Here is a 12,910-nt window from a genome sequence, read left to right as displayed (position 1 = left end):
AGGGTCACAACCACTTACTTAGTCCAGCCATTTTAAGTACTGTAATAAGAATTACCTAGGAAGATAAGAAAGAATCACAACCCAGCTCCAAAACATGAATTATCTTTAATAAAAGAGAATTGCAGCAAACCCTATAGGATGACTGCAGAACTGCAGCAAATGCTGTAGGACGAAACCCTATAGAATGAATATTCCTATTGACATGCTTCCAAAACCAGCTGATTCTTTTTTTTAACAATCTTTTAAATCACGTACAATAAGGGAGGTGTACAATTAGATATAAATCACAAGAGCAATCAAATCAATAAAACAAATCTTTTTGAAATATGCATCTATCCCTTTCTAAAATTGTGCATACAGTAGTTTGAGCTGGCATGTTATTTTAAAAGCATTCATGTATGGATATTTATTTCCTATTACTTATATACTGCCATAGTTGTGCATTTCTAGGTGGCTCACAAATCTAAAAGCCAAACTATATAACCATATGGAAATACTCATTAAAAATAATGTACCATTAGGATAGCATCCTGGCAGAGATAGCAGGCAAAGGGCAGGTGTTAATGTCCAAAGGCTATTCATTTGTGTAATACGGTATATAGAAATTTCTGGAACAGCCATATTTTAGCATCTTTCTGAAGACAAGATAAAACCCAATCAGACCTCCTTAGCAGATAACCAGGTTGAGAAAATGTTCATCTTTTAGATCAGCTGCTTATACAGTAGCAGATGAAGAGACATTTTTTAAATCAATTGTCAGTTCCTCCATTTTAAATTCAAACCGGTCAGTCTTAGAGGAGATCAACCCTGGCTGCTCTTTAAAATGCCAGATCCTGAAGATGAAACTCAAAATACTTTGGCCACCTAGTGAGAAGGACTCACTGGAGAAGAGCCTAATGCTGGGAAAGATTGAGGACAAAAGAAAAATAAGACAACAGAGAATGAGGTGGCTGGATGGAGTCACTGAAGCAGTAGGTGTGAGCTTAAATGGACTCCAGAGGATGGGAGAAGACAGGAAGGCCTAGAGGAATGTTGTCCATGGGGTCACATTCCCCATGGGTCGGACACGACTTTACAACTAACAACAACCCCTTTAAATATAATCATTTCATTGTTCTTTGTATTTAGCCCTACTGCTAAAGATGTAAATGTCTAGTTAACCTTATGCTACTGGACATGCTCACGTGATGTTTTTAATCAGTTTTTGTGATAATACAAATTTACTGATTCATGAAACTCATGGAAACAGGAATGTTTAGCCTACAGATTTCATGGAATTAGGGAAGTAGTAGAAGAAAGGGGGCTTTCCATGTAGATTCCTCTCTTTGACCATATCCCTCCTTTGTTTGGGAAGGTTGTTGAGAAGGTGGTGGCCTTTCAGCTCCAACGGTCCTTGGAGGAAGCAAACTATCTCGACCCCTTCCAGTCAGGCTTCAGACCCGGTTACAGCACAGAAACCGCTTTGGTCGCATTGACCGATGATCTCTGGAGAGCCAGAGATGGAGGACATTCCTCCATCCTGGTCCTCCTTGACCTCTCAGCGGCTTTCGATACCATCGACCATGGTATCCTTCTGCGACGACTGCGGGAGGTGGGAGTGGGAGGCACCGTGTTGCGGTGGTTCTCTTCCTACCTCTCGGACAGGTCGCAGTCGGTGTTAGTGGGGGGGCAGAGATCGTCCCCTAGGCCCCTAACATATGGGGTGCCTCAGGGCTCGGTCTTATCCCCCCTACTATTCAACATCTACATGAAACCGCTGGGAGAGATCATCCGTAGGCACGGGATCAGATACCATCAATATGCGGATGATACCCAGTTGTATCTGTCCGCCCCGTGCCAACTCAATGAAGCGGCAGACGTGATGAACCGAGGCCTTGAGGCCGTTATGGACTGGATGAGGGTTAACAAGCTTGTGCTCAACCCAGAAAAGACCGAGTGGCTGTTGTGTTTTCCTCCCAAAGATTCGACCAATATTCCATCACTCAGGCTGGGGGGTCAAATTTTATACCCCTCAGAGAGGGTCGCAACTTGGGAGTCCTCCTGGATCCACAGCTATCGTTTGACCACCACCTGACGGCTGTGACCAGGGGGGCATTCGCCCAGGTTCGCCTGGTGCGCCAGTTGCGACCCTACCTGAATCGGGAGGCACTCACAACAGTCACTCGGGCCCTTGTGACCTCTAGGCTGGAATACTGCAATGTGCTCTACATGGGGCTGCCCTTGAAGAGCATCCGGCAACTTCAGCTGGTACAGAACGCGGCCGCGCGAGTGATTGTGGGTGCACCGCAGTTCACCCACATAACACCTATCCTCCGCGAGCTGCGCTGGCTACCTGTCGATCTCCAGATGCGCTTCAAGGTGCTATTAGTCACTCATAAAGCCCTGCATGGTAGTGGATCTGGATACTTGAGAGACCGCCTCCTGCCAATCACCTCCCTGCGACCAATTAGATCTCACAGATTGGGCCTCCTCCGTATTCCATCGGCCAGCCAGTGCCGGCTGGCAACCACAAGGAGGAGGGCCTTCTCAGTAGTAGCCCCGACCCTTTGGAACGAACTCCCCGTGGAGATTCGTACCCTCACCACCGTCCAGGCCTTCCGCACAGCCCTCAAGAACTGGCTAGCCCGTCAGGCCTGGGGACATGGATAGTTGCCCCTCCCGAATGATGAATGTATGTTGCTTATTACTTTTATTATATGTGTCTATGTCACTGTTTGTACTTCCCCTCCCTGATTTTATGTGAGCCGCCCTGAGTCCCCTCAGGGAAAAGGGCGGCCTACAAATGTTAATAAAATCTCTAAAAAATCTCTAATCTTGTTTGAGAGACTTTTATCAGGAAAAAACAAGTGTAGTGGAGACAGCCACAAACCTTGTACAGGGTAAACGGCAGAACTGCATAGCTGGGTCAACCTGTTTTTTCTCAGCTACTACATGAATGTCTTATTCCCAGAATCAAGGAAAGTAAGTTTTGCACTGAGTTTATCTTGTGTTCATTTCAGCTTTGGAAGGTCATTTTGTGTCCACTCTTAAGACTATAAATTAATTTTAAATAATTTCTTCTTGTTTAATGCAGAAAGCTTTATTTTCCAATATACTTTAATGGTGTGATAATACTTGCGATTTTTAAGTTTCTATTGATGCTTCTACTTGTTTTTATTTTATTTTACTTCTTATTTCTATACTGCATTTTCTTTTTACTGTTGCATTTCAATTGTAATTGTTTTTGAGATTTTTTTTTAATGGAAAGCAATATACAATTAACAGCCAATTTGTAGTAGTTAAGGCCTTGGGCACAAAGCCAGTCAGATGACCTTGAGCCAGCCAGTCTCTCAGCCCTAGGAAGAAGGCAAGGGTGAACCTGTTCTGACCTAGGCTTCCTGAGACAGTAAAAAGCACACACTTAGTCCCCCAAACCCAGTTTTTATTTCAACAACTGTGAATTATGTTCATTCACAGCCCGTAATGAATCACAAATAGTTTGTAAAGAGTCCGATAGAAGTCTGCCAAAGTCTTTTGGGATAAGGCTGATAAGCACCCACCTTTATCTCTCTTGAAACGCTGCCAAAGACCTAATTGGCAATTAGCGATGCAAGGCCACACGGAGCACAGAGTCAAAACGGAGCTTCAGACTTTAAACTGACCAGAACGAACAAAGTTGCTTCCTGCAAAGTATCACATGCCTTTGCTCCTCCTTTATGTCTTACGGGAGGGGCCAATCATCTCCAAGCCTTGCTCCAGAGTCGCCCCTTTTGTCTTAACTGTTCTTGCCTTCTGGCAGCTCAGTGCATGCGCGCAATGGGAACAGCCTCCGCCTGTTCCTCTGCCTCACTGATGTCCGATCCTGGAGGCTCCGGTGGCAGCACATAACTCCCAGATGGCCCTGGCCCCCTCTCTGCCTACGATGCCTTCCCAAGACTCCAGGACTGGCCCATGTTCCTCCCCAGCCTCCTCATTGTCCAACTCTGCTTCCAGGTGCAAAGGCCGCCAGCGAACTACAACAGAAGCACTTCTGAAAAACCTTGCTAAGAAAATGCTGGGAATAATTCGGGCAGTCATCAGGAGTCAACACTGACTCGAAAGTATTAAAAAAAATAGACAATTATTTCAGATAGCTAGAAAAACTGATAAAACATCTCATGCTCACAACATTACTTACCTGGGCCCACTAGAAGATAATTTTCTAGAAATTATGAGCTAATTTCCCCAATCCTGATTTTATAAGGTCCTCCCCCTATTTTGTAGTAAGATAACAGATGCCAGCCATGTGACTGGGTGGGAGTGGCTTGCCGGCCATGTGACTAGGTGGGCATGGCCAACTTGTAAAATGTGGTGAAACTCACTTAACAACACTCTTGCTTAGCAACCAAAATGTTGGCTCAGAAACTCTGGCATTTGAAGCACGCAAGTCTTAATGCTGTCAAGTTACAAGACCCTTGCACCCCTAACCCTTTAGAAAAAAAACCCCAGGGGTATTCAAACTTGACAGCTTTAAGATTTGTGGACTTCAACTTCCAGAATTCCTTGATGATGTGCAGACAGGCAGGGGGAGGGATCTGGAACCCGTTCTAAACGGCACTGTAGATTTCTGGAACCTCTTCTATAGAAGTTAGAACTGGCAGGAACCCACCCCTTATCCTTGGTCACAATGTTAGACATCAGGAGGCGGTGAATACAATTTTTGTAGTTTTGCAACTTCTAAGCCTATTGATGTTTTCGTTTTCATGGAAGATCTTCTGACTTCATATGGAGTAAAAAAGAGAGTAAAGTTGACTATTACTCTCATGGAGACCCCAATTGCTATTTTCTTGAATAGAACTACAAAGACTTGGGAGATATGAGGGCACCATCTTGTGGTCAGAATAAGCATATAAATATAGTTTCAGAGGAAATATTTTTCACATGAAATCTAAAACTGTAGATGAAAAATATAACTAAAGAGAGAAGAACTCAATGTATATTGGTTTGTGAAGAGTTCCATGTCATTCTTGCTCATCTTATATTGCAATCGATTTTTCCACCCTGCAAATTTGCATAGCATTAAAAACTTGGCTTTGCTGTCAAATCTGGGCCCTGACAGCATGGGTGAGCCTGCTTCTTAGTTATATTTATTATGTAATGTTATGGTTCTCAGCTACTTTATGCAGTGTTGTTTATCTTTTTAATTATTGGTTGCATTTTTATTTTTTTGTTGAACATTTCTTCTTTACATGTCTCTATTACATATTTAACAGGTCTGTGCCTTTATTCATACAACTAGAATCAATATTAGTATGTATACATTATATACATTCTATTTTCAAATGTTCTAACCCTTTATACATTTCCATTTCTTATTTCAATTATCTATCCATTCATATCATTTCTCCCGTACTGCATAATATTCCGAATCAGCCTTTCCCTTTAATGTGAGTTTTTCCATTTCTGCAAAATCAAATATTTTTTTGATTACTAATCCCTCTGGCGGAGTACTCTTTCTTCCAATATTGCGCAAAAACAATCCTCGCCACCATTATTATATATAACATCAAGTATTTAAACTTTCTACTATACTTCACCCTAATTATCCCCAGGAGAAACATTTCTGGTTCGAATTCTATTTGACATTTGGCTAAATCCGGCAGCCAACTCAGGTTGTGTTGTGTTTTTATTTTGTTGTCTGCTTTGAGTAATTTATATTAGATGATTAGCCATATAAATGCAGTAAAAGAAAGTATCGGCCTGCTGCACACCTTATGCCAAAATGTAGTCCTGTTTTTTTAAAGAAAAAATTACAGAAACTGCACAAATCCATCCAATTAGAGTTTATTGAGTAAACTATCATTAGGCAAACCATGGCTTAGCATATTGCATATAAAGGACCAATGAATAGAGAAGATTTTCAGCCAAGGCTGAAACTGTTAAATTTGTCAAGGAAAACCTAAAGTTTTCCTTCAGCAATTTATACAATAGTTAGGTTGGTTGCAATCCCATCCTTGTGAAATATGGAGAGCTTTATTCTTTCCTGTGTTAGGAAAAGTTTATTGTGTTCTAACTTTAAAAAAATATGAATGATGTCACTGAAAAAGTCAGTGTCACATTTTTAAAAAAAGCCTCTGACTTGTATGGAAACTGACACACAAGAGAGCAAGAAGCAAAGCCATCATGTTCTTGAACATGTGTTTTTGCAGTGTCTGAGATTTTCTGTTGCACTAGATAACCAGATTGAAAAGAATGTTTTCCTTGTTTCAACAGGTGATGGACAGCTCAATGCCTCTGATAGGAGAGCACGTGGAGGAAGATAGGCAGCTTATAGCTGATATGGTGGTCTCCAGGATGACACAGACTTTAACGACTGTGGGATCTTCGCCTTCACCTCTGAGGCCTTGGGTAAGAATAGGAGGCATCTTTCAGAAAAATCAATCTAACCAGGTGCTAGTTTTCAAATGACATCTAAAAACGTTGTTGTTAGTTGTAAAACTGTGTCCGACCCATTGCGACCCCATGGACAACATTCCTCCAGGCCTTCCTGTCCTCTACCATCCTCTGGAGTCCATTTAAGCTCACATCTACTGCTTCAGTGACTCCATCTGGCCATCTCGTTCTCTGTTATCCCCTTCTTCTTTTGCCCTCAATCTTTCCCAGAATTAGGCTCTTTCTCCAGTGAGTCCTTCAGTCCAGTGAGTCTAAAAACATAGACCTTTTCAATACTTTCTTAATTTGAAAAAATCTTACTCTGAATAAAATTCTATGCTCTTTTTTCTAGAATTCCTAAATACATTACAGACATGTAATTCTGCACTTTTTAAACAGTATAACACAGTAGCTGAGGCTACAATCTGAAGTGTAAAACTGAACAGAGTGGGGAAGGACTTGAAAATTCTTTAAAATTGTTTTTACAACAGCATAGACAACTGTGTAAGCAACATGCAGTGCTATTCATTGAACAAGTGCAGAATATTATAGATTTGCATGTGTAACTTTCCTTTGTCTTCATCAAGGTTATATTTAAAAATTCAAGGTTTATCTTTAGAAAGGCAGATGGCAATACTATGCAAAAAGCTGCAATGCAAATAATGGAAATATTAATTTCATTTATCTGAATAAACAGGTGATATAAGGCATACTTATTACCTTATTGGAATGGTAGCAAAAATCAAATGGCAGATGTGCACAGGTATCTGTATGAAATCCATTCCTCAATTTGGTTAATCCTGAAGACAGCTATCACATTCGCCATCCCTTCCAAATATTTTAAGCTGTCAAAGTCCACTGAGCCAATCAGCTTCTGAATTAAGGCTAGAAAAATATATTTATAAGCTACTGAATGTTGAATAGTGAATGCTCTTGACTCGGAAACACATTTAATTGTTGCATTGTTTTCAGTCTCAGGTCAGATATAAGTGTCCTTATTTTAGGAACATACCCATTCACAATATCAATTGTTCTCCCACTGACTACGGAGTCTAAGAGTGCCATGCACCCCTGAAGGAGATTGGTGGGCTGCCTTTTCATTTTGTAATTGTTTCTTTTAACTTTGCTTTAATCTTGTTTTTAACTGTTTTTAAGTATAGCTTTAATATCATTTTACTATTTTATCTGTAAACCACCCAGAGGCATTGCATATGTGATGGGTGGTATAGAATTTTACATACATACATACATACATACATACATACATGCAGACATACACACACACACACACACACACACACAGCTTCCAGGCCCACAGATGACATGTGTTTGAATATCACTTGGAATTATAGCAAAAGAGAAATGTTATTCTCATGTTCTTTTCTTGGTTTTTTTTTTATTATTTTTTATTTGGTTTGTTTGTATGCCGCCCTTCTCCAGGAGGGACTCAGGGCGGCGAACAACTCAAAGGGGAAAGGGAACATAAACAACAGTACACATAATTAAAATACACGAAAATCACACAGCCATACCAGTCGAGAGGGGAGGGGAACTCATCAACCCCAGGCCTGCTGGCACAGCCAGGTTTTGATGGCTTTCCGGAAGGCCTGGAGAGAGGTGAGGGTCCGGATCTCCGCGGGGAGTTCATTCCAAAGGGCCGGAGCTGCTACAGAGAAGGCCCTCCCCCGGGTAGTAGCCAGATGGCATTAGCTGGTGGACAGAACCCGGAGGAAGCCGACCCTGTGAGATCTGACGGGTCTTTGGGAGGTAATTGGCAGCAGGCGGTCTCTCAAGTCTTTTCCCTTGGTGCTATGGGAAGCTGATTGCTGAACCAGGCCTTTGATTTAATAGGTTGCTTCTTATCCTAAGATCAAAACTATGGATAAAAAGTAACTAAACTTGAGTGTTTCTAAACCCTTATTTATTCATTATAAAAGAATTAAGCATCTTAATTTTTCCAACTTTTAAATGTGGTGGAGTTGGTTCAGATCAAAACCCATATGCAAATTTCTAAACTAAAAAAATCCAATATATTAAAGAACTTAGCATTAATATAAAAGAGACGTTTCTCTTTAGAGAGGCTCCAGTAGGATTTCCCTGAAAGGCCATTATAGCACTCTAGCATGTCACTTGCCATCCTAATGTTCTGCAGGTTGTTCATATCCTTATATAAGACACAGACCAGGTCTCAAGATTGCAAGGTTTGTCCTAAGCAGCTTTTAAGATTTTAACTGTATTACAATTTCAGCTTTTAACTGTATTACAATTAGTTATGCTTCATTAAGTGACTTTGTGAAGAAGCATTAGAATTGGAATTGGCTTATTAAAGGCTATGCAAAAAAGAACTCAGCTTTCCCTATTGTATTGCATAAATCTGCGCCTACCTAAATTCTTCCTTTACTCAGATAAGGAATAAAAGTTCAAGAAGTGTTATACATTTTGCTAAAGTTACATAGTTTCCATGCCCATCTACAACATATTCTCCCCATTTATTCTTTTCTACAGTCAAGGATTAACTATAAGTATGGGCTTATATTCACCAACTAGATCAGTGTTGGTGAACTTTTAGGCACCAGGTGCCCAAAGTGCGCGCATGCACACCCAAACTGCAAGGTGCAGGTGCATGCATGCCATATGCATGTGCAACAGAGACCTTAAGACTAGCTGACTGGCAGGAGGCGCGTGCACATGCACAGCAGAGACCTGAAACAGAGCTGGGGCGACGCCGCACTTGCCCACAGAAGGGGCTCTTGTGTGTCACCTCTGGCATGTGTGCAATAGGTTCACCAACACTGTACTAGATAATTGGATCATTTAAACAATGCAGTTCAAAGAACAAACAAGGGTAGATGCAAGCATTTTGTACTGACTCGTTAGGACCAAACTTACAATAACATGGTTAAAAGCGACATAAAACATAGGGTCCAGCGAGAGCGCTAGTGAAACAGGTGACATATGTGGAAACCAGCCCATGAGAAACCTTATGCCCACGGAAGGCTTAGAGTGACGTACAGTTGTTTTTGCACACACAAAGGAGGCTTCAATCGATTGATGGCAACCGCTTCGGCGAAATGCAGAAAACAAGAGTTCCTGTGGTGTAGCAAAACTTTGAACACAGTATTTAAATTGACCTGTAGCTAGTATGTCTTACGATAGAAGGCATTTTGTGGCCAGGGTTTGCTGTTGGATTACTCAATATTGTCTGAACCCACTTCGGAAAGTGCACCTTCATTCTGAAAGCCAGGCACCTATCAGTTCTGCCGATGTAATTGTCTCTGTACTTACAAATTGGTAAATACAATGTGCTTTGGCGCTGATAGGTTGTGCTTCCTTGATTGATAGTAGCAGCATCAGGGATGGGTTCTGGCAGTCACTACTGCTGGTTTGCTCATGGCTGTGCACATGCTTGATGTGCGCTGTGCAGTCATATGCAGTGCAATAAAAAGTGCTCTGCGCATGTGCAAAAGCAAAAAACAAGATGGCGGCATCTATGACACCACCGGGAGAACCGGTTAGGGGCATGGCAGGCCTGGGTCGCTGCCGGTTCCAGCAACCCAGGCCACCAAACCATTACTGATTCTGCTGAACTGATCCAAACTGGTAGGAACCCACCTCTGAGCAACATCATTGTTCTGAGATATTTCCTTACCTACAGACTTATATGGGTTTTTAAAAAGTGCAAGTAGGAATGATTTCCAACTTCCTGCTAACTCCCATTGACTTACCTTACAGAACGCAGGCAGAGAGTGTTGGAAATGACAATCATGTGAGTGCAGCTGAGCACAGAGCATAGCACTACCGAAACAGCTACAACTTTGCCAAATTTCAATCCCACAGGAGTCCCAAATCCTGTATTTTAGAGACAGTTTTTAAGTTCGATTATTTGTGATATGTTAATGGTTGTAATCGGGAAAATAGTTGCCCTATGATGCTTACCCAATTTAAGGTTACCCAAAAAAATCAGACACAAGAGGTTTAGTAGCAGTTAAATTGAAATTGCTATGAGCAATACATAACATACTTCTGTTGATTCTCTTTGTGATATTCTTACTGTACTGTCTTTATTTCAAGCCTCCATCATTGAAATCCCAAATGTCAGGACCACATCTTGGACAGTTTTCCCAACCCCGACCACCACCTCAAGGTACTACCTCTACTATGTAATTTTTAAGAATGAGGTACTAGTTCCCTGTGTATAAGTATGAGTAATGAAATGTGGCTGTCAAGATTTCTGCTGATTTTTTGAGTGGAATATGGTGACAGGACAGGGTTAAGTTGAATAAATTACAACAGTATTTATAGAGAAGGCGAAAAGATGAAGAATATATATATATTTCTTCTCAGACAGTCCATCCTGAAAAAGTATTAGATTTAACATCCAAGCTTAATAAGGTAACAGAAGCAATGCCAACAAAAACTTGCGAAATGTTGAAATATATTTTTGTTTCAGATGCGCAGCTTGCCCAGAGATTGAAGTTACAAATTTCAAAAATTAAAGAGCAGAATTTAAAATGCAGTTTATTAGGGGAATGTTAGCGAACTGAGACAATAAAGATGTTTTTTTAATCTTTTGCTAAACTATGGCAAGGATCTATAAATATTTGTGCCAGTGGGTATGTGTGATAAGTGACTGCAATGGGAGTGCTCAAAGGAAATGGTTTTCCTGAGAGACTTTAGAGTTGGCACCACTAGACAGAAAACACTAGTTTGCCAGAAGAAAATAGTGACCCACTCTTCTTTCATCCTTTCTAATTTAGTGAATTGGTAACAGCCTATAAACCTTTTGGCAGTTTCTCTGTTCATAGTTACTGATTCTTTAAAGAAGTTAGCTATCTAGGGGAGCCATATATTCAACCTCCTTTATGAAAATTTTCCAAAGTTGACTATGAGGGGGTGGAAATACAGAGATAATATATTCATGGGAACAAAAGACATTTTAAGATCATTGAAAGTGTTCATATTTCTTAGAACTCTTCATCAGCTAAGGTTTATAATTAATTATAAGTGATTAATAATCCAAGAAAAGGAAGTGTCCAGACTTCCAATGAACTTGTATCAGATCAGTCTCATAATATTGACAAAGATCAGATCTTTTATAAAAACTAACATTGTTTTACAGACTGTGTCTATATCCCTTTGTTCCAGGTGGCCCATGGCAGCCTCAAGGATCACAACCCATACAGCCAGGAGCCCCACCACAGCAAAGGCTATCCCCACAGGGTCAGCAACCTCTGAGCCCTCAGTCCACCTCATCACAGCAGCAGAAATCACCTGGATCTCCCCAGCAAACTAGATCATCTTCAGGAAGCTCACCAAGTCAGCCTTCCAAATTAGGCACGTTTCCTGCCCAGCAACCTCGGCCTCCGGCACAAGGATGGGCTCCTGGCCAAGGATTCAGTGAACCTTCTAAGCAGCATCCTCATCTAAAGTATGTGGGTTTTTTTTTTTTTACAATGGATAAGTCTTGCAATTTAAAGTTAAGGTGAAGCCATTATCAGTGTCTTCTCCAGAATAGAACACCAAAACAAGTGCATACATGAGACTCAACAACTGAACATAAAGGGAAAACTACATTAAACCTAATTTTTGGCACAGTCTTATATAGGGAGAAACATTTTCCAGCTTAACCGCAGCCCACCCTGAAAATAATATTCAAATCTAACATAAATCCTAATAATACAGTAAAGAGTTTGTGAACTCTTTTGAATTGTCATGACTGCATAAGTATGACATAAAGCATCACAGAAACCTTAAACCTAGCTAAAGAAAAGCCTAATAAAAAAATAAGTCAAACATATTGTATTTTTTTTATTGTGGAAAATGATCCAAAGCTAGATATATATGGCAAAAGCATGTGAGCCTTTGCTTTTAGGAATTGGTATGCCCACCTTGGTCAGTAACTAGTAACTGTAACTAATTATTTGTGATAACTCTTGGATCTCTTCTGAACATTAGCCTGAAGGAATTCTTGAAGGAAGGAATCCTGAAGGAACGTATCTTCTGCTTTTGCCATTCTTTGGTCATATAGCTTCTGTTTTGGGTCATTGATTTGCTGCTTCTCTTGAGCTTCACCTCAGACAGATATCCTATTTTCCTGTACGATTTGCTGATACAATCCAAAATTCATAATTCCATCAAAGATGAAAATCACCTGAAAACTTGCAAAGCTGGCCCAAGGCATGACATTGCAACATTTCATATACTTTTGCCACACAAAAATGTAGCTTTAGATCATTGAGCCACGGTGGTGCAGTGGTTAAGAGTGCAGTACTGCAGGCTACTTCTGCTGGTGGGCTGCCAGCAGTTTGAGATTGAATCTCACCAGGCTCAAGGTTAACCCAGCCTTCCATCCTTCCGAGATTGATAAAATGAGGACCCAGATTGTTAGGGGAAATATACTGACTCTATAAACCGCTTAAGAGAGGTCTGTAAAACACTATGAAGCGGTATATAAATCTAATTGCTATTGCCTTCAATAAATCAATGGACAAGTATGTTTTTGATTCATAGCTTTAATGCT

At 40.8% G+C, this 12,910-nt stretch overlaps 1 protein-coding gene across 2 annotated transcripts in view; it reads left to right on the top strand.

The window, feature by feature from the left end:
* The window catches only part of SYN3 (synapsin III), a 178,712-nt gene that overhangs the window by 165,023 nt on the left and 779 nt on the right, over window positions 1-12,910 (top strand). The window contains exons 10-14 of one of the 2 annotated variants that reach the window (XM_032221728.1): window positions 6,232-6,366; window positions 8,068-8,082; window positions 9,004-9,009; window positions 10,462-10,534; window positions 11,536-11,818. In XM_032221728.1, coding sequence (XP_032077619.1) covers window positions 6,232-6,366; window positions 8,068-8,082; window positions 9,004-9,009; window positions 10,462-10,534; window positions 11,536-11,818 — 512 coding nt within the window. The remainder of the gene's footprint in view (window positions 1-6,231; window positions 6,367-8,067; window positions 8,083-9,003; window positions 9,010-10,461; window positions 10,535-11,535; window positions 11,819-12,910) is intronic. The other variant, XM_032221727.1, reaches the window with a different exon arrangement.

This window comes from Thamnophis elegans, chromosome 7, assembly GCF_009769535.1.
Source record: "Thamnophis elegans isolate rThaEle1 chromosome 7, rThaEle1.pri, whole genome shotgun sequence".
Lineage (NCBI taxonomy): Eukaryota > Metazoa > Chordata > Lepidosauria > Squamata > Colubridae > Thamnophis > Thamnophis elegans.
The sequence above is the reverse complement of the archived record's forward strand: the minus strand, read 5'-3'. Positions and strand labels throughout refer to the sequence as shown.